Source organism: Musca autumnalis, unplaced genomic scaffold (genome assembly GCF_047663935.1).
Source record: "Musca autumnalis isolate F117 unplaced genomic scaffold, ASM4766393v1 scaffold_5, whole genome shotgun sequence".
Lineage (NCBI taxonomy): Eukaryota > Metazoa > Arthropoda > Insecta > Diptera > Muscidae > Musca > Musca autumnalis.
The window spans coordinates 92,249,204-92,270,646 of record NW_027412088.1 but is presented as its reverse complement, the minus strand read 5'-3'; the positions used below and the strand labels follow the sequence as shown (position 1 = coordinate 92,270,646).

General features: G+C 39.0%; 1 protein-coding gene across 10 annotated transcripts in view; it reads left to right on the top strand.

The window, feature by feature from the left end:
- Nucleotides 1-21,443, top strand: part of Shrm (shroom) — a 308,548-nt gene that overhangs the window by 166,619 nt on the left and 120,486 nt on the right. For all 10 annotated transcript variants that reach the window (XM_073992652.1, XM_073992645.1, XM_073992644.1 and 7 more), the window contains 2 exons: nucleotides 6,825-7,123; nucleotides 7,185-9,555. In XM_073992652.1, coding sequence (XP_073848753.1) covers nucleotides 6,825-7,123; nucleotides 7,185-9,555 — 2,670 coding nt within the window. The remainder of the gene's footprint in view (nucleotides 1-6,824; nucleotides 7,124-7,184; nucleotides 9,556-21,443) is intronic.

The window sequence follows — 21,443 nt, the reverse complement described above, 5'->3', positions numbered from 1 at the left end:
GAACAGCGTCGGCAATCATTGCCAAAGCATCTTCGAAGAGACGCTAAACTGCATGTCGACACGAATGTTGAACTTTTGTGGGGGAGGTACCCTAAGAGGAAGAAGAAGTTCTCGTGCTCTCCAGCAACTAAATATAGGGGTTTCTACACCTTTCTGGCTGTTTCCTCAAGAAGTACGGACATGTCCCTGAAAAACATTTATTGTTGTAATTGAGGTAGCGAACGCAAGTTGCTTCAACAGAAATCAAAGTGTCTCGAGAGCAGGTCTTAAAGTAAACCTATCCGAAATTTTGTGTGGGAGGTACCCGAGGGAGTGGACAAATATATTCCATATTTAAACCTGATCCGTATCTGGTAGATGTATTAAGATGTGTAAAGTATGGACCAAATCGTTCACTCAATTCAAGAGTTATCGTGCGCACAATTTTTCAGAATATTGTTGAACTTTTGTGTGGGAGGTACCGAAAGGAATGGACTGATGTGGATTAGCATCGAACGTAAACTATGTTTGGACAAAATATTACGAAAGCCAAATTTTGGACTGAATTGGCAGATCCGTTCGAGAGTTATTTGCGCTCAAACCATTACATACGGTGTCATAGGGGTTTTTCGCGGGTTTTCAGGCTATTTTCTCAGGAAGTATGGACTTCCTCCAGTTGAAACTTGCACCGTCGTATAGGGGGTGAATACAAGTTGCTACATCAAAAATCAAAGCTATTCGTGAACAGGTCCTAAACTGAACTTTTTCCGAAATTTTGCGTGGGAGGTACCCGAAGGAGTGGACCGATCGAGTCCATATTGGAACCTTATCTAACCCTGTTAAAAAATTTACGATATACAAAGTATGGACCAAATCGGTTACTCCCTTCAAGAGTTATCGTGCGCACCAATTTTCCGAACATTTTCGAACTTTTGTGGGGGAGGTACCTGAAGGAGTGGACCGATATCGCCCATCTTCGAACTTAAACTAAGTTTGGACAAAATATTACGATGGCCAAATTTTGGACCGAATCGGTTAATCCGTTCGAGAGTTATTGTGCGCTCCAGCCAGCAGGACAGACAGACAGACGGACGGACATGGCTAGATCGACTCCAAATTGTATGAAACACATTTCGTCCAAACATACTTGGGGTCTAAAACTATTATTTTGATCAGGCACATTTTCATCGTATCAAAGTGTATATACCCTCCTTAGCCTAAAGGCTGAGGGTATAAAAAGGAAGTTAAAAAAAATTCCAAAAAAAAATCTTGAAAGCCGTTAAAGGCTTTCAGAAGGTATCCTTTTAATCTAATCCAAGAAACATCGTTAAATCGACCAGAACAGAATTTTCAAAGGCATGAGTTCCTTAAAGGCGGCCAGAATACAGTATTTAAAGACGACGTAAGTTTGACTTTGAGGGGACCAGAACGGAGTCTTTAAGTTGTTCAAAAAGAAGAAAAAAAGGATTTCTTAAAAGGCGCCGGAAAGAAGTCTTTAGAGGCAAAGCAGAAAAACTTCAAAGGCAAAGAGAAGAATCGTTAAAGGCATTCAGAAGGGACAATTTGAATGCAACCCTAGGAACATCCCTTAATTTTGGAAAGGTGACCAGAACGAGTTCCTTAAAGGCAACCAGAAAGTCTGTGAAGGCGACCATAAGCAAGTATAAGGAAAGTGAACAGAACGTAATTTCCAAGGGGTACCAGAAGGTGTTTTTTTAAAGGCGACTAAGAGAACCTCAAGGATGACATTATGATGTTCAAAATAAAGAAAAATAAGTTTCAGCAAAGGATTCCATAATGGCCACCAGAAAACGTCCTTAAAGGCAACATGTACATAGTCTTCAAAGGCAAACAGAAGGATCTTTGAAGACGTCCAGAATGGAAACTTTTAATCCGAACCGGAGAAAATCGTTTAAGACAGTAAGTAGGAAATAACTGGATGTTATTAGAACGGGAAAATTGACCAGAACAGAATTTTCAAAAGTCACGAGAAGCTATCAGAAAGATTCCTTTCAAGGCGAGATGGTAATTATTGGAGGCAAACAGAAAAGTGTTTCCAGAGGAGAATAAAAGGTGTAACCAATAGCTGTAGAGCTCAAAAAGACCGTCTCGGTGATTTTTTTGTTTTCAAGGAAACTACCCAAAATTATCTTAAAATCAAAACGTGGGACTATACCGACAAATCTCTGTAGGAACATTAAATACCAAATTTCATTTCGGATGAACCGGTTAAAGTCATACAGTTTGAATGAAAAAAAAGTTCGAATATAGAGAAGCCACTCCACAGCCGATATGTCTGATGAGTTCGTACCAGCAGCGAAAACAGGTCCAATAATGGTGGTTGTGTGGCTTTGAATCTTTAGCTTTTCTTTTTCACTTCGGTCATTAAGCTCGGCTCCAACGTGAAATTAATTAAAATTAATTTTAAAACAAGTGAGCAAAGGCTATAGTCGGGATGGGGCCGACCATGTGATACCCTACACCACTACCCCTTTGCATAAGTTTTTCACTGCTAAACATTTCTTTTAGGGAATATAATCCGACTACCACCAAAAATAATATGCCTCCTTCTTTCTGGGACCCCTATAAGCAACCAAAATTTCGTGCCCATCCGATCAAAATTACGACCTGTAGCTTGATTGCAAAAAATTGAAGAATTCGATGCATTATCGACTATTGTTGTATCTCCCTTGTTTGACCACCTTCGCCAACCTACTTTACACCAATGTAAACGTAATATTTTCTTCCATTTACAGGCTTTGCCGTTGGAATACCACTACTAGAAGCCGATATATTCACAAAGAATAAAACTTTGAATTTGTCTCCAAATGAGTTTTTCCCCATTCCGACCCCTAAATATTATCCGACTATCGCCAAAATCAATAGGCTTCTTCCTCTGTGGGGCCCCCTTCTACCCCCAAAATTTCTTCACCATCCGATCAAAATTCCAACTTGTAGCGTGATTACAAAAAATGGAAAAATTGGGTTTATTACTGAATTTTGCAATATCTCGGTTTGCTCACTTACGCCAACATACTTTGCATCAATATAAACGAGATCTTTTCTTCTTCCATTGACGGGTATTCCTGTTGGAATACTCCAACCAGAAGCGGAGATATTCGCATAAGAAAAAAAAACGTTGACTTTCCTCCACATAAACTTTTCGCTTATTCCGACTCCTGAATATTATCCGACCATCACCAAACTAAATTGGCTTCTTCCTCTGTGGGACACGCATCCACTCCCAAAAAACTCGTGACGATCCGATCAAAATTGCGACCTGTAGCGTGACTACAAGCAAATCAGAAAATGGGATGCATTACCGACTATTGCGATATCTCTGTTGTTTGAGCAGCTATGGCAACCTACTTTACATCGTTGTAAAGGTGATATTTTCTACTTTCCTTGCCAGGTTTTGCTTTTGATATACCTCTTAAAAAACAGAGATATTGGATTTGAAATAAAACGTAGACCTTTTCTCTAAATAAGTTTTTGCCCATTCCGACCTCTGAATATTATCCGACCATCATTAAATTCAGTAGGCTTCTTCCTCTGTGGGACTCCCATTAACCCCCAAAATTTCGTGACGATCCGATCAAAATTGCGACCTGTAGAGTGATTACAAAAAAATCGGAAAATGGGATGCATTATCGACTATTGCCATATCTCTGCTATTTGAGTACCTACGACAACCTACTTTACATCGTTGTAAAGGTGATATTTTCTACTTTCCTTGCTAGGTTTTGCTTTAGATATACCTTTAAAAGAAACAGAGATATTGGCTTTGAAATAAAACGTTGACCTTTCCCCAAATAAGTGTTTGCCCATTTCAACCCCAGAATATTATCCGACCATCATCAAAATCAATAGGCTTCTTTCTCTTTGGGACCTCCATTAACCCCCAAAATTTCGTGACGATCCGATCAAAATTGCGACCTGTAGCGTGATTACAAAAAAATCGGAAAATGGGATGCATTATCGACTATTGCGATATCTCCGTCATTTGGTTACCTACGCCGACCTAGTGTGCATCATTGTAAAGACGGGATCTTCTACTTTCATAGTCAGGCTTTGCTTTTGGAAATTTTACAACTAAAGCTGTGATATTTGTCAATATAATTAAAATCGCAAAAATGAAAATTGGGGTTTTATTTGCTACTATTGTGATATCTTCGTTGTTTGATCACCTACGAGCACCTACTTTACATCATTAGAAAGGTGATATTTTCTACTTTAATTGTCAGGTTTTGCTTTTGGTATACCCCATATAGAAGCTGAGATATTCGCTTTGGAAAAAAACGTTGTCTTTTTATCCACCTAAGTTTTTTGCCCTTTCCGACCCCTAAATATTATCCGACCATCACTAAAATCAATAGGCTTCTTCCCCTCCGGGACCCCCATCAACATGCAAAATTTCGTGAAGATCCGATCAAAATTGCGACCTGTAGCGTGATTACAAGGTTTAGATGGACAGACGGACAGACGGACGGACGGACGGACTGACGGACTGACGGACGGACACACATAGCCAGATCGACTCAGCTCGTCGAGACATTCATTTTGGTATATATAAGTATGGGTCTACGACCATTATTTCGATGCGTTACAAACTTTTTGGCCAAAACCAACTTATAATACCCTCCCCACATAGTGGTGTAGGGTATAATGATCTTCGCCATAAAGAGACAATTTTCAAATAAAACTAGGACCTTTACCGACAATTCTATGTAGGAATATTTGACACCTCTTCACCTACTTCTGTTGGATAATGCAGCGCTAAAACCTTCAAAATACCGAAATTCGGGCGGTATCCCTATCAAAGACTAAATACCAAATTTCACCTACTTCGGTAAGGAATAATGTGGCAAAAATCGTCAAAACAGAAAGTAGGGCAGTACAATTTTATGGAAGCTGTACCAAAACCGGATATGCCGAAAAATTTTTGTAGGAACATTTAATACCCCTAGCGAAGACTAAATACCAAATGTCAGCTACTTCGATTGGGCGGTACACTTCTAGAGGGAACTGTATCAAAATTTGGACCTATACCGACAATTCTCTGTAGGAATACTTTATACCCCTAGGGAAGACTAAATTTTGTATTCCAGACATTTCGGTTGGATTATGTGGCTAGAATTTAAAAAATACCGAAAATTGGGCAAAGATTCAATCAAAAAAAATTCAAAGATTCAATCAAAACTTTTTCCGTTTTTCGGCGATAAAAAAATTGTCATATTGATAAAATTCGATAAAATTATTTGGTCACAAAGTAAAAATGCAACTGATGAAATATTTCACATATTGACAAAAATATATTTATCAAAATATTCCAAATATTTCCATTTTATCATTTCAATATAAAAAATCGATAAATATTTTACTCAATATGTGAAATATTTTATCAGTTGTATTATTACTTTGTGATCAATTAATTTTATCGAATTTCGTCAATATGATAATTTTTTTTATCACCGGATTTTTTTTCTGTGCAGGGATTGATTTCATCAGATCAAGAATAAATGTATGTCTTATATAGACTCCGACGAATATTTCGATGCATAAACACGTTTTCTCGGTTAATAAAAATAAGAAGTTCGGTTCATTCGATTGCGAGCTAGACTGAACACAAAGGCCGAAGACCCAAATATCGATAGAAACTGAAATAAAGTAGGGGTCGCATTTTGGAAGATACCAATGCTCTTTATGGAAGATACCAAGTGGCGTGCCTTCGGATAGTCTCATTATAAAGACTTAATTTAAAATCGTTTTAAATTTTTCCCACAAAGAATTAGGCGCTGGCCTAATTTTATTGATGGGGTAGCCCCTTCTTTTAATGTTTAACAAATTGCAAATGACTCTCTTGATTTTGAAGTTAGTCAATCTCCTGTAATTAACAATAATGAACTTAGAATTGGTTAAGGGTTTTGAAGAATGGCATGAATTTTAAAATTTAGATTTACGTTCTGTTTGTTATTTTATTTTGGGCTAAGTGCCCAATTTTATATGCTTACATTTTTTCGTTTCTAATTTATGGTTAAAAGCTAACCAAAACAACAACAAACGATTTAAAAGCAAATCTCAAATCTAATGAAAATGAAATCTAAATCCAAATCGCATTTGATTTGTGGTAGCTAAACACCACAATACAATCTTGCGCATGCAGAAAGAAGAAAAACGAAACACGAAACAACTCCCGAGAGGGAAAAACGAACAGCACTTGAATTGTGAATAACAGCGAGTCATTTTTGATGGAGTTGACCTTCAACCATATAGTCGGGGCAGTACATAATACCTACTTCAGAATGGCTAACATTTGCTTTAGTTTAAAATGCTTGGAAAGGGGAGGAGGACCACTAAGCAGATCTGTGATGAGATGAATTGGAGGGGGTGTTAAAAGTTCGATGATTGTGTGTTGATGTTGTGGGGTACTTGGAGCAGTACTCTAACCATGGTTTGTTGTTTTGGTTTGGTGGTAGCCGTTGGCCATAAAACAATCAAAAAAATTCAATTTATAGACTTCACTCCACAAGCTTAGTTTGGTTGTTTGGTTTAAGCCAAGGCATGCCACTCCAACTCTTCTGAATGGAGAGGAGAATGCAGCAGTCAGCAAACACTTTTGATTTGAAGACTTCAAAGGTTCATAATTACGCTTAGAAAATCAAACAATAAGAGTTCCGCTTTCATTATTTTTTTTCGTTTTATTCACCTCTTGTGTGCGTTTTTGTTGTTGTTGTGAAAAAACAAGACAAATTAATATGGTATTCATGTTGTTGTTTTTTTTGCTTTTCATCAACTTCTTAATACTGATGGCTTCTTCTTTTACTCTTTCCATTTTTTTTTTTCAGATTACGTCAGGAAAGCGATTTACTATCACGTCAAGCATCACATAATTGGTCACAAAACGATTTGTCATCTTTGGCTTCTACTTCGGTGGCAGCATCACCAACCTCACTCATGTCTCGTGATCGTGATTTAAGTGAATTGAGTGTGTCCAGCATTACACAACAACAACAGCAGCATCAGCAACAACATAACAATAGTTCGGAAAGTACTTCCTCTACAGAGACCTTGAAATGGTTGGGTTCCATGAGTGATGTTTCAGAGGTTAGCCATGCCACAGGATTTTCGGCAATATCGGAATCGGGTAAGTAGAAGAAAATTTGTTGCCTCAAACTAATGAACTAATATCCCCCTTCCCTTTCCAGTTTCCACTTCCCAATTGATTGTGCACAGTTCCAGGGTCCTGACACCCAAACGCCATCAAAGTGAAAGTGTGTTATTGGGCAATGAGGAACAAACGGGACGCCCTTCATCCTCCTCCTCCTCTTCGTCGTCACCACATCAAAACACCGCCCCACTTGTGACACATGCCCAAAATTCTTCAGCCTCAGCTTTGGTGCCCAATCATAGACACAGTCCCAGCTATCCGCCAGTACATCAAACATCCCACTCCATGTATCGTCATCACAATCACTCCCACCTGGCCAGTAACCATGAGCTGGGCAGCAAATCATCCCAGCTAACAGAGAAAACCTCATCACAAACCAATATTTCGGTTAGCATAACCAACAGTGAGGCAGTGGTAACCATATCACCGCATCCACCACCGGTACCAGCACCCAAACCTGTTAGCAATGGTAGTGCTGCCGCTTTACAACAGAACAGTGAACCCAACTCCCAGGCCAATTCGCCGGGTCGCCAATTGGCCAATTCAACAAGTTCCTTAAATATGGCTGGGGTCCACAAGTCTCCAGTGTCCGCCTCAATGGATTCCCTGGCAGACATTAAATCCCAACCCTATCGCAATAATCACAGACTCTTTCCGGTAAGCACCTATACGGAACCGGTGCACAGCAATACCTCGCATTTTGTACATCATCCCAAGCCTCAGTATAGCACTGGGTTGCAAAAACCACAAAAATCTTTGGCCCAGCAACAGCATTCACCCTCAGGAAATGGTAGCCTAACAAATCTTAGCCAAACCCAAAAATTGGGTTCACCCACCGGCTATCCCCAACCGAGTTGGCAATCGGTGGCCACCCTAATCAATGACTTTGAGAGATCTTCTGATTCCCAGCAGCAGCAGCATCAGCAAGGTTCCGCTGGCCAAAAATATACCTATTTGGATCCCAACAAGACCCACAGAGTACCCAACCCTGCCCTAAAGGCTTTTCAAAAGAATGCTGTGCAGTCCTACTTTGAGAGGCAGCAACAACAACAGCATCAATCCCAACAACAACATCAATCCATGGAAAGTTTGCAACATTCACCCAAATCCTATCACTCCCGGTCCAGTGGTTCACCGCAACACTCTGAATGTGGCCAACAACAACAAGTGGCCACAGTCTTACTCAGGAACTCCTTGCCCAGCAATTATAATTCACCTCCCATTTCAAGACCTGTGTCTGAGGATAAAAATGCCTTTAGTTCACGAAATCTTAGCAATAAACCACCCTCACCGGCCCCGCCACCACCACCGCCCCGATCACGTTCAATGATGCCAACTGTCCTTAGACGTTCCTCTTCAGCCTCAGATTATTCAGAGCTAAGAGATCAATTCATTTCAGCAGCCTCTCAGGATAAGTTGCAATCCCAATCGATTAAAAATATTTCCAGTTCAGAAAAATTCTCCTTTAATGATTGTGGTATGCCACCACCGCCTCCACCACCCAGGGGAAGGGCATCCATGAGTGGGCGTCGTACCTCCTCCGCCTCGGATTATGCTGGCATAAGGGATAAGGTGTTGCTACAACAGGCTGCTGCCCTTACTCACCAGCAACTACATCCTCATCAGCATCCAAATATCATGTCGCCCAACTATCATCCCCATCCCCATGGCCATCATCATCCTCAAGTGGCCTATTTGCCGGCAGGTGGCAATGTGCCGCCCCCTCCAGTACCTCCGCCCATGCAGGATGGTTGGGTACCCGAAAGACCACCCAAAAACCCAAATCTACGAGTTCCTTCTCCAGACTTGCCGCCGCCACCACCTGGTTTGGATAGTGAAACCAGCCTGTCCGATGAGCCATTGCCCCCACCACCACCTGAAATTCTGCAACGCCAACCCTTGAATGAACTTAATCCCGAACTCATGGCCAAGCCTCCCTCACCCAATCGTCGCAATAGCTTTGCTGGTGCTTCCACAAGGAAATCTGGTAACTTCTTCCAACGCACCACATCCAATGAATCCGGTATTAATAAAGGACCACCACCACTGGTGCCACGCAAACCGGCAAGCATTGAGCTGCTCCAGGTTGCAAGACCCTCACCCACAACTCTGAACAAACTACAACCTGAACTATTAAGGGCCACAAACATATCCTCATCGACCCGCAAACGTCCTCATAATTTAGCCTCCAGTTCCTCCTCTTCGTCCTCATCTATAACAGCCATACAAGAGAATGTTGCCATAACACAAACGCGGCATTCACCCATTGGTGCTACAATGAAATCCTCACCGCCACCACCACCTCTAATGCCACGAATGCCAGCCTCAACCACAAACGATAGCCATCAACAACAACAACAGCACCAGCAGCAGCAGCAGCCAACAAATGTCGCTAATTCGAAATCAAGGTAAGTGCAAAATTAAATTTTATGTTTAATTAATTGCCAGTAATTTGAGGCATTTTTTCCTCCACCTATGATGCAGTGGAGACTAATGGAGTTATTAGCCACCATTACAAGTTTTTGTTTCCTCGGATTTTTTATTTTTTGTTGTTTTTTTTTCTGAAATATGATACGGCGAGTGATATTTCATCATTCGCCGAGCTACAAATGCTACATTTCAAAGCTTTACAAAAGGGTATACGTCATGTTTCCGAGAAGGAGAGAGGAGGAGGTTTGGGAGGTTGATACTTAGCTTACATTTTCCAACCCCACATAATCGCTTAGCTGAAAAAACAACTAAAATGATTTTGTTTGTCTGTATTTTTTACTAAGTTGAGACTGTCGCAAGTTGTCAATTGTTGTCAATGTTGATGTATAGTGACTGGTCGACTGGTCCACTCCCACTTAATTGATCTTTTGTCGTAGCTGATTTTGTTTTCTTCTCCTCTGAAATTTTACTAAATCTAGTATAGCGTGTGTGTAATTGTAAAGACTGTACCCTAAGCATTTTTGTATGCAATCGCTCGCCAGCAAAAGGAAAGGGAAAAACCAGGGCAACGTTAGTCTTGAAAGGCGGATCCAAGAAGAAAAATGAGTTGGGAGTGGAAGTGACATAGACAATAAGGCTACAAACACATCTAACTTTTATTTTGCAAAAGCCAAATTGTCTTTTTTTGAATGACAACTTTAATTTCAGAAATTCAGAATTCATGTGTTCCTAAAGGAAACCTCAAGGTATGCATAGAAAATCTTCAACTCAACCTGGTTGAATAAGATTTCCGATAGAAAAACTTCAATTCAGCATGGCTGAATGAAATTTCCGATAGGAAAACTTCAATTCAGCATGGCTGAATGAGGTTTCCTTTAGGAAAACTTCAATTCCGCCTGGCTGAATGAGGTTTCCTTTAGGAAAACTTCAATTCCGCCTGGCTGAATGAGGTTTCCTTTAGGAAAACTTCAATTCAGCCTGGCTGAATGAGGTTTCCTTTAGGAAATCTTCAATTCAGCCTGGCTGAATGAGGTTTCCCTTAGGAAATCTTCAATTCAGCCTGGCTGAATGAGGTTTCTTTTAGGAAAACTTCAATTCAGCCTGGCTGAATGAGGTTTCCCTTAGGAAATCTTCAATTCAGCCTGGCTGAATGAGGTTCCCTTTAGGAAAACTTCAATTCAGCCTGGCTGAATGAGGTTTCCATTAGGAAAACTTCAATTCAGCCTGGCTGAATGAGGTTTCCATTAGGAAAACTTCAATTCAGCCTGGCTGAATGAGGTTTCCATTAGGAAAACTTCAATTCAGCCTGGCTGAATGAGGTTTCCATTAGGAAAACTTCAATTCAGCCTGGCTGAATGAGGTTTCCATTAGGAAAACTTCAATTCAGCCTGGCTGAATGAGGTTTCCATTAGGAAAACTTCAATTCAGCCTGGCTGAATGAGGTTTCCATTAGGAAAACTTCAATTCAGCCTGGCTGAATGAGGTTTCCATTAGGAAAACTTCAATTCAGCCTGGCTGAATGAGGTTTCCATTAGGAAAACTTCAATTCAGCCTGGCTGAATGAGGTTTCCATTAGGAAAACTTCAATTCAGCCTGGCTGAATGAGGTTTCCATTAGGAAAACTTCAATTCAGCCTGGCTGAATGAGGTTTCCATTAGGAAAACTTCAATTCAGCCTGGCTGAATGAGGTTTCCGTTAGGAAAACTTCAATTCAGCCTGGCTGAATGAGGTTTCCGTTAGGAAAACTTCAATTCAGCCTGGCTGAATGAGGTTTCCGTTAGGAAAACTTCAATTCAGCCTGGCTGAATGAGGTTTCCGTTAGGAAAACTTCAATTCAGCCTGGCTGAATGAGGTTTCCGTTAGGAAAACTTCAATTCAGCCTGGCTGAATGAGGTTTCCATTAGGAAAACTTCAATTCAGCCTGGCTGAATGAGGTTTCCTTTAGGAAAACTTCAATTCAGCCTGGCTGAATGAGGTTTCCTTTAGGAAAACTTCAATTCAGCCTGGCTGAATGAGGTTTCCTTTAGGAAAACTTCAATTCAGCCTGGCTGAATGAGGTTTCCTTTAGGAAAACTTCAACTCAGCCTGGCTGAATGAGGTTTCCTTTAGGAAAACTTCAATTCAGCCTGGCTGAATGAGGTTTCCTTTAGGAAAACTTCAATTCAGCCTGGCTGAATGAGGTTTCCTTTAGGAAAACTTCAATTCAGCCTTGCTGAATGAGGTTTCCTTTAGGAAAACTTCAATTCAGCCTGGCTGAATGAGGTTTCCTTTAGGAAAACTTCAATTCAGCCTGGCTGAATGAGGTTTCCTTTAGGAAAACTTCAATTCAGCCTGGCTGAATGAGGTTTCCTTTAGGAAAACTTCAATTCAGCCTGGCTGAATGAGGTTTCCTTTAGGAAAACTTCAATTCAGCCTGGCTGAATGAGGTTTCCTTTAGGAAAACTTCAATTCAGCCTGTCTGAATGAGGTTTCCTTTAGGAAAACTTCAATTCAGCCTGTCTGAATGAGGTTTCCTTTAGGAAAACTTCAATTCAGCCTGTCTGAATGAGGTTTCCTTTAGGAAAACTTCAATTCAGCCTGGCTGAATGAATTTTCCTTAAGGAAAACTTCAATTCAGCCTGGCTGAATGAATTTTCCTTTAGGAAAACTTCAATTCAGCCTGGCTGAATGAATTTTCCTTTAGGAAAACTTCAATTCAGCCTGGCTGAATGAATTTTCCTTTAGGAAAACTTCAATTCAGCCTGGCTGAATGAATTTTCCTTTAGGAAAACTTCAATTCAGCCTGGCTGAATGAATTTTCCTTTAGGAAAACTTCAATTCAGCCTGGCTGAATGAATTTTCCTTTAGGAAAACTTCAATTCAGCCTGGCTGAATGAATTTTCCTTTAGGAAAACTTCAATTCAGCCTGGCTGAATGAATTTTCCTTTAGGAAAACTTCAATTCAGCCTGGCTGAATGAGGTTTCCTTTAGGAAAACTTCAATTCAGCCTGTCTGAATGAGGTTTCCTTTAGGAAAACTTCAATTCAGCCTGGCTGAATGAATTTTCCTTTAGGAAAACTTCAATTCAGCCTGGCTGAATGAATTTTCCTTTAGGAAAACTTCAATTCAGCCTGGCTGAATGAATTTTCCTTTAGGAAAACTTCAATTCAGCCTGGCTAAATGAATTTTCCTTTAGGAAAACTTCAATTCAGCCTGGCTGAATGAATTTTCCTTTAGGAAAACTTCAATTCAGCCTGGCTGAATGAATTTTCCTTTAGGAAAACTTCAATTCAGCCTGGCTGAATGAATTATCCTTTAGGAAAACTTCAATTCAGCCTGGCTGAATGAATTTTCCTTTAGGAAAACTTCAATTCAGCCTGGCTGAATGAATTTTCCTTTAGGAAAACTTCAATTCAGCCTGGCTGAATGAATTTTCCTTTAGGAAAACTTCAATTCAGCCTGGCTGAATGAATTTTCCTTTAGGAAAACTTCAATTCAGCCTGGCTGAATGAATTTTCCTTTAGGAAAACTTCAATTCAGCCTGGCTGAATGAATTTTCCTTTAGGAAAACTTCAATTCAGCCTGGCTGAATGAATTTTCCTTTAGGAAAACTTCAATTCAGCCTGGCTGAATGAATTTTCCTTTAGGAAAACTTCAATTCAGCCTGGCTGAATGAGGTTTCCTTTAGGAAAACTTCAATTCAGCCTGGCTGAATGAGGTTTCCTTTAGGAAAACTTCAATTCAGCCTGGCTGAATGAGGTTTCCTTTAGGAAAACTTCAATTCAGCCTGGCTGAATGAGGTTTCCTTTAGGAAATCTTCAATTCAGCCTGGCTGAATTAGGGTTCTGCAATAAAAATTTGAATTCGCCATCACCTTAGAAACTCCAAGCTTGTTCGTATTTTTTCGAACTTTTACCAAAAAAAGAACATTCAACATTTGTAGATATTTTCCGGGTCATAGGGTTACGTTAGGCTTAACGTTTTTAACGGACATTGTCAATTCGTTGCTATGATAGTACACATTTTATGGTCTAAACAAAGTGACGGTACAGTGCTTTCCTAGGCTACTGATATCGGTACCGTTGTTGTTATTGTTGTTGTCATCGTTGTCGTCGTACCTTCTTATTAACAAACATGATTTTCTGCATGTAATATAAGAAAATTGCCAAAGTGACACCCGCAAACGACCTTTATGGCACGATTTATGATGCAACTCTCCAAATCCACTCTAAACATAGCCGTGCGGGCAACCTCAAACCGAACAATCTCCTTAAGACTCCTTTTATATTCCATGAGCTGTAGTCAGCCAGCCATCCAGCTTTTCTGGCTTATCTGCAATACAAAGAAACAAATTTAAACAAAAAACACAGACATAGGCCCCCAAAAGAAGTGGTAGATTTAAAGGAGCTGCTGGGTTAAGGAGACAACAAAAAAATGTGACAAAATTAAATTAAAGCCAACACAAACACACTTACAGCGTCACCATCCATCCACCACCACCACTCAACAAGGCAAGCCAAACTTGTCACATTTTTAGAAAACTCCACAGCATTGGCAGCAGAAATAAATCTCTAATGTGCACACGAACGTCAATATCTGAACATTTTTTCTGTTTTGGTTTATTTTGTTTTCCTCTCAAAAGGCTTCCTACGATCCGGCCTGTTGCCAATTGCATTTTTTGGGTGAAATATGTAGAGCTTTATTTAATTTGAGGACATGGTAAAGGGGGGAATCGATGGGGTATGACTATGGCGTGTCTAACCAGGCCACTATAGGCCAAACTAAACCATTACGCGGCACACCGTATTGTGGCACATCAGGCGTGTGCTGCTGAGTATGCTTCCACTGATTTTGTTCGACTGCTAACCGACCAAGCAGAAAAATGCTGATACTCTCGTGGCGGTGGTGTGCTCATGTCTACGTGCACGTGGGTCAAAGTGTTGCCACTTCTAATTGTTAACACTCGAATGCACTTTTTTTGCCCTGTACAATTTAACACACTAAGCGAAATCCAACGACAGAGGGATCAACAATTTTGGATACAATTTAGAAAAAGAAACAACTCAACGATGTCCAATGATGATTATTGTGCAATAAAAGGGTTACACATGTGAATATTGCACAACATAGTTGGCGAAAAACTTCAATTCAGCTTGGCTGAATAAGGTTTCCAATAGGAAAACTTCAATTCAGCTTGGCTGAATAGGGTTTCCAATAAGAAAACTTCAATTCAGCATGGCTGAATAAGGTTTCCAATAGGAACACTTCAATTCAGCCTGGCTGAATAAGGTTTCTAATAGGAAAGCTTTAATTCAGCCTGGCTGAATAAGGTTTCCAATAGGAAAACTTTAATTCAGCATGGCTGAATAAGGTTTCCAATAGGAAAACTTTAATTCAGCATGGCTGAATAAGGTTTCCAATAGGAAAACTTTAATTCAGCATGGCTGAATAAGGTTTCCAATAGGAAAACTTTAATTCAGCATGGCTGAATAAGGTTTCCAATAGGAAAACTTTAATTCAGCCTGGCTGAATAAGGTTTCCAATAGGAAAACTTTAATTCAGCCTGGCTGAATAAGGTTTCCAATAGGAAAACTTTAATTCAGCCTGGCTGAATAAGGTTTCCAATAGGAAAACTTTAATTCAGCCTGGATAAATAAGGTTTCCAATAAGAAAACTTTAATTCAGCCTGGATGAATAAGGTTTCCAATAGAAAAACTTCAATTCAGCCTGGCTGAATAAGGTTTCCGATAGGAAAACTTCAATTCAGCCTGGCTGAATAAGGTTTCCAATAGGAAAACTTCAATTCAGCCTGGCTGAATAAGGTTTCCGATAGGAAAACATCAATTCAGCCTGGCTGGATAAGGTTTCCGATAGGAAAACTTCAATTCAGCCTGGCTGAATAAGGTTTCCGATAGGAAAACTTCAACTCAGCCTGGCTGAATAAGGTTTCCGATAGGAAAACTTCAGTTCAGCCTGGCTGAACGAGGTTTCCGATAGAAAAACTTCAATTCAGCCTGGCTGAATAAGGTTTCCGATAGGAAAACTTCAATTCAGCCTGGCTTAATAAGGTTTCCGATAGGAAAACTTCAATTCAGCCTGGCTGAATAAGGTTTCCGATAGGAAAACTTTAATTCAGCCTGGCTGAATAAGGTTTCCAATAGGAAAACTTTAATTCAGCCTGGCTGAGTAAAGTTTCCAACAGGAAAACTTCAATTCAGCATGGCTGAATAGGTTTTTCCAAAGGAAAACTTCAATTCAGCCTGGCTGAATAAGGTTTCCAATAGGAAAACTTCAATTAAGCCTGACTGAATAAGGTTTCCAATAGGAAAACTTCAATTCAGCCTGGCTGAATAAGGTTTCCAATAGGAAAACTTCAATTCAGCCTGGCTGAATAAGGTTTCCAATAGGAAAACTTCAATTCAGCCTGGCTGAATAAGGTTTCCAATAGGAAAACTTCAATTCAGCCTGGCTGAATAAGGTTTCCAATAGGAAATCTTCAATTCGTCCTGGCTGAATAAGGTTTCCAATAGGAAAACTTCAATTCAGCCTGGCTGAATAAGGTTTCCAATAGGAAAACTTCTATTCAGCCTGGCTGAATAAGGTTCCCAATAGGAAAACTTCAAGTCAGCTTGGCTGAATAAGGTTTCCAATAGGAAAACTTCAAGTCAGCCTGGCTGAATAAGGTTTCCAATAGGAAAACTTCAATTCAGCCTATCTGAATTAGGTTTTCTATGGTAAAACTTCAACTCTATTTGAAAGACTGTATCGTCAATTAACTGTGCGCTACATTCTGTCTTGCCTTAACCATTTTGTCAAGGTGTTACAGGCCATATCGACATTCTCTGTGGGTTTATTTTTTTCTTTTTTTTTCTATTTTTCCTAATTAGGTTAAGCGGTGATTTGGTTGCCTTTTGGCGTTTGTCATGCCAAGCCTATAGACCAAAAAACCGAAATTGTCCTTTATCATAAAAATAAAAAAAAACGACTTACGGAGGCACAAAAAACTAAACAAAACAGCATCAACATCAAAGCCGCCACAGCCTCACACTTACACACCCACTAACATTTAACCTCTTTTTTTACAAAATCGGTTCGTTGCTTGATTGGCTGCCCGGTTGACTTTGCTATTTTGTTGTCGTCTTAGCCATGGTTTGTGAATTACAAAATAAATCATTTTCAGAAAAAAATCTAAAGCGAGAGAGAGAGGGAGAGAGCGTTGGAGGAGTTTAATTTCAATTGACCATTGTTTCCAATATTGAAACACCATTGTTTCAATTTGCGTTATCGTTTTCGCGCACCGAATTCTATGGGTCATATATCGCCAGATTGCTGATCGGTATTTTCGCAACTGAATGTGTTTTCTGATGGAGCTGTTCTGATGCAACAATGCCCATTCTGTCATTCTTGAGTTCTGCAACTTAAAATTGGTATGTCTCGTAAATTACTTTGAATCAAAAAGATCACCAAAACTCTAGAATTTGATATTTTAAACCACCAACCAACCAACATTAAACGAAATACAAACGTCAACATAATGTTTAAAACTGTCAGTTAAATAAAATTATACGAATTATCCGCCGTAATGCAATATTATTGGAGGTCTTTATGTAGAGGAAACTAAAAACTGAAAAAAAACTAAAGTCAGACATCGTTAACTGTCGAGATAAGTTAACAGAGTCGTAACAAGAAAACCTTCAATGTCATAGCACACCAACCAGCGAATGCTATCTAAGCCCGAATTAGTAATATTAGCCCCATGGAACATTCAACTAATTTGCTCAACATAAATGTTGCCATTTGTTTCCTTCCTTCCTTTATTGTTTTTATTAATCCACTCGCTTTTCCAACTACCATGGTGGCAATTTGCCACTTTTAGAGGCAGTTAGCCAGCCATCATCCAACCACCACCAACCAATCGACACAAAAACCTTTAACAAATTTAGATAGTTAACTCGGTTCAACACTGGCTGGCAGGTCATTGGGGTCATACAGCCATTCATTTGATATCTGCTGTTAATCAGCTTGGTTCAGTCAATACGATATTCAGTGAAGTAATTTTTTATTTGAAATATTTTCTAAACAGAAAATACATTGTAGTCTGTCTGTAAGTCTGGCGAGTGTATCGTCAAAGGTGTGAAATTGATATTTATGTTGTAATGTCTTTATACAAATTTATTAGCTGGCCGCAAGAATAGGGTCAAATAAATTTAAAGAATGAGAAACACACATGAAATATAATACACTCCGCTTGCTCCAAGGATTTCTTAGAGAAAACTAAAATTCAGCATGGCGAATTAAAGTTTTCCAATAGAAAACTACAATTCAGCCAAGCAGAATGGAAGTTTTCCTTTAGAAGGCCCTATTCAGTTAGACTGAGTAGAAGAAGTTTTCCTAAGGAAAACCCAATTCAGCAAGGCTGAACAGAAGTTTTCCCAGAAAAAACCCTATTCAGCCATAGAAAACATTATTCAGCCAGGCTGAATAGAAGTTTTCATATAGAAAACCTTATTCAGAAAGGCTGAATAGATGTTTTCCCATAGAAAACCTTATTCAGCCAGGCTGAATAGAAGTTTTCCCATAGAAAACTTTATTCAGAAGTTTTCCCATAGAAAACTTTATTCAGAAGTTTTCCCATAGAAAACCTTATTCAGCCAGGCTGAATAGGAGTTTTCCCATAGAAAACCTTATTCAGCCAGGCTGAATAGGAGTTTTCCCAAAGAAAACCTAATTCAGCCAGGCTGAATAGGAGTTTTCCCATAGAAAACCTTATTCAGCCAGGCTGAATAGGAGTTTTCCCATAGAAAACCTTATTCAGCCAGGCTGAATAGGAGTTTTCCCATAGAAAACCTTATTCAGCCGGGCTGAACAAAAGTTTTCCTAAAGAAAACCTAATTCAGAAAGGCTGAATTGAACATTTCCTAAAGAAAACATAATTCAGCCAGGCTGATTTCCAGTTTTCCTAAATAAACCCTAATTCAGCCAGGTTGAATTGAAGTTTTCCTAGAGAAAACCTAATTCAGCCAGCCTGAATTGAGATTTTCCTAAAGAAAAACCAATTTAGCCATGCCGAATTAAAGTTTTTCTAAAGAAAACCAAATTCGGCCAGGCCGAATTGAAGTTTTCTACAGAAAAGCAGGCTGAATAGAAGTTTTCCCATAGAAAACCTTATTCAGCCAGGCTGAAAAGAAGTTTTCCCATAGAAACCCTTATTCAGCCAGGCTGAATAGAAGTTTTCCCATAGAAAACCTTATTCGGCCAGGCTGAATAGAAGTTTTCACAGAGAGAACATTATTCAGCCTTGCTAAATAGAAGTTTTCCCGGAGATAACACTATTCAGCCTGACTGAATAGAAGTTTTCATATAGAAAACCTTATTCAGCCAGGCTGAATAGAAGTTTTCCAATACAAAACCTTATTTAGCCACACTGAATAGAAGTTTTCCCATAGAAAACCTTATTCAGCCAGGCTGAATAGAAGTTTTCCCATAGAAAACCTTGTTCAGCCAGGCTGAACAGAAGTTTTCCCATAGAAAACCTTATTCAGCCAGGCTGAATAGAAGTTTTCCCATAGAAAACCTTATTCAGCCAGACTGAATTGAAGTTTTCCCATAGAAAACCTTATTCAGCCAGGCTGAATAGAAGTTTTCCCATAGAAAACCTTGTTCAGCCAGGCTGAACAGAAGTTTTTCCATAGAAAACCTTATTCAGCCAAGCTGAATAGAAGTTTTCCCATAGAAAACCTTGTTCAGCCAGGCTGAACAGAAGTTTTCCCATAGATAACCTTATTCAGCCAGGTTGAGTTAATGTTTTCCTTTGGAAAACCTTATTCATCCAGACTGAATTGAAGTGAACCTTACTCAGCCAGGCTGAATAGAAGTTTTCACAGAGAGAACATTATTCAACCAAGCTGAATTGAAGTTTTTTCTTAAAGAAAACCTTATTCAGCCAGACTGAATTGAAGTTTTCCCATAGAAAACCTTGTTCAGCCAGGCTGAATAGAAGTTTTCACAGAGAGAACATTATTCAACCAAGCTGAATTGAAGTTTTCCCATAGAAAACCTTGTTCAGCCAGGCTGAACAGAAGTTTTTCCATAGAAAACCTTATTCAGCCAAGCTGAATAGAAGTTTTCCCATAGGAAACCTTATTCAGCCAGGCTGAGTAGAAGTTTTCCCATAGAAAACCTTGTTCAGCCAGGCTGAATAGAAGTTTTTCCATAGAAAACCTTATTCAGCCAAGCTTAATAGAAGTTTTCGTATAGAAAACCTTATTCAGCCAGAATGAATAGAAGTTTTTCCATAGAAAACCTTATTCAGCCAGACTGAATTGAAGTTTTCCTTTGGAAAACCTTATTCAGCCAGTCTGAATAGATGTTTTCCCTTAGAAAAATAATTCAGCCAGGCTGATTTCATGGTTTCCTTTAGAAAACCTTATTCTGCCTGGCTGAATAGAAGATTTCCCATAGAAAACCTTATTCAGCCAGGCTGGATAGACATTTTTCCATAGAAAACCTTATTCAGCCAGACTGAATAGAAGTTTTCCCTTAGAAACATAATTCAGCCAAGCTGATTTGATGTTTTCCTTTGGAATACCTTATTCAGCCAGGCTGAATTGAAGTTTTCCTTTAGAAAACGTTATTCAGCCAGGCTAAATTGAAGTTTTCCTTTGGAAAACCTTATTCAGCCAGTCTGGATAGAAAATTTTCCATAGAAAACCTTATTCAGCCAGTCTGAATAGATGTTTTCCCTTAGAAAACATAATTCAGCCAGGCTGATTTGATGTTTCCTTTGGAAAACCTTATTCAGTCAAACTGAATTGAAGTTTTCCTTTGGAAAACCTTATTCAGTATTTCATGTTGTATTGAAAAACATGGTCTATATGGTCTGGTCTATATTCAATTTTAAACAAACCATCTACTTGTAGTTTAGCTCCTTAAATTATGCTATACTTTTTAAACAAATTAATTCGTTTATTTCATTCGTTCAGTTTAGACAGCAACCTTCAGTGAGTAATTTGTAGATAAATACGCTTGGTTGGTTATTTCACTAAGCCGTAAAGTATGCTTTACTTACTAAGTTTATCTGTTATTTATCTGACTATAACAAATACATCATATTTCTGAGCGCAGACGTAAACCATTTATTTATCTTTTTCTATTGGGAGAGTTTCTCTCCTGTTGATTTCTCCTCTCTCCGGTTTGTTTATTTTTTGGTGCTACCATTTCATGTGAATGCCAAATGTTTGTGGGCTCGCGTTCGTTGTTCAACTGGTTTTTAGAGTATTCCAGCTATTCAGACGGTTAAGACGCTCGAGTTAAATGAAAGCGGGCGTTTTATTTTAAATCGTTCGTAAATCAATAACAACAACAAAAACACCAAAATAGACGTACTTTGGTTTTGTGAAAGAAATAACAACAAGAAAAATAATAATTATAATAATAAAAGCCGAAAAATAATTATTTAAAACGAAAAAAACAAAACAGAAAGTAAAGAAGATGAAAACAAACGTGAATCTTTTGAGCCAAAGTAAAGTGCAACAACAACAAAAATAACAAGTGTCTAAAATGCCGAAATTGATTTTCAAGAAATGATGAAAATTTCATAAATTTTGTGGAAATTTGGAAATTAAATATTTTTGGAAATATTTCCTCTTTGGAATTTCAAGGAAAATTTGTAAAGAAAAAACATCAGCAGAAAAAAAAAACGTTGTCATAACAATAGTTTGTGTTGCCTTCCTTTGCGTTAGTACATTTTTGGCAGTGAATGCGTGTTTATAACCCATTTAAAATAAACGTAAATTCCATTGTCGTTATTTGTTTGTTTTTATAAGGCCAGTAATTAAGCTGGCGAGAGTGCAAAAAAATCGCCCCAATACCAACAATCCAATAACTG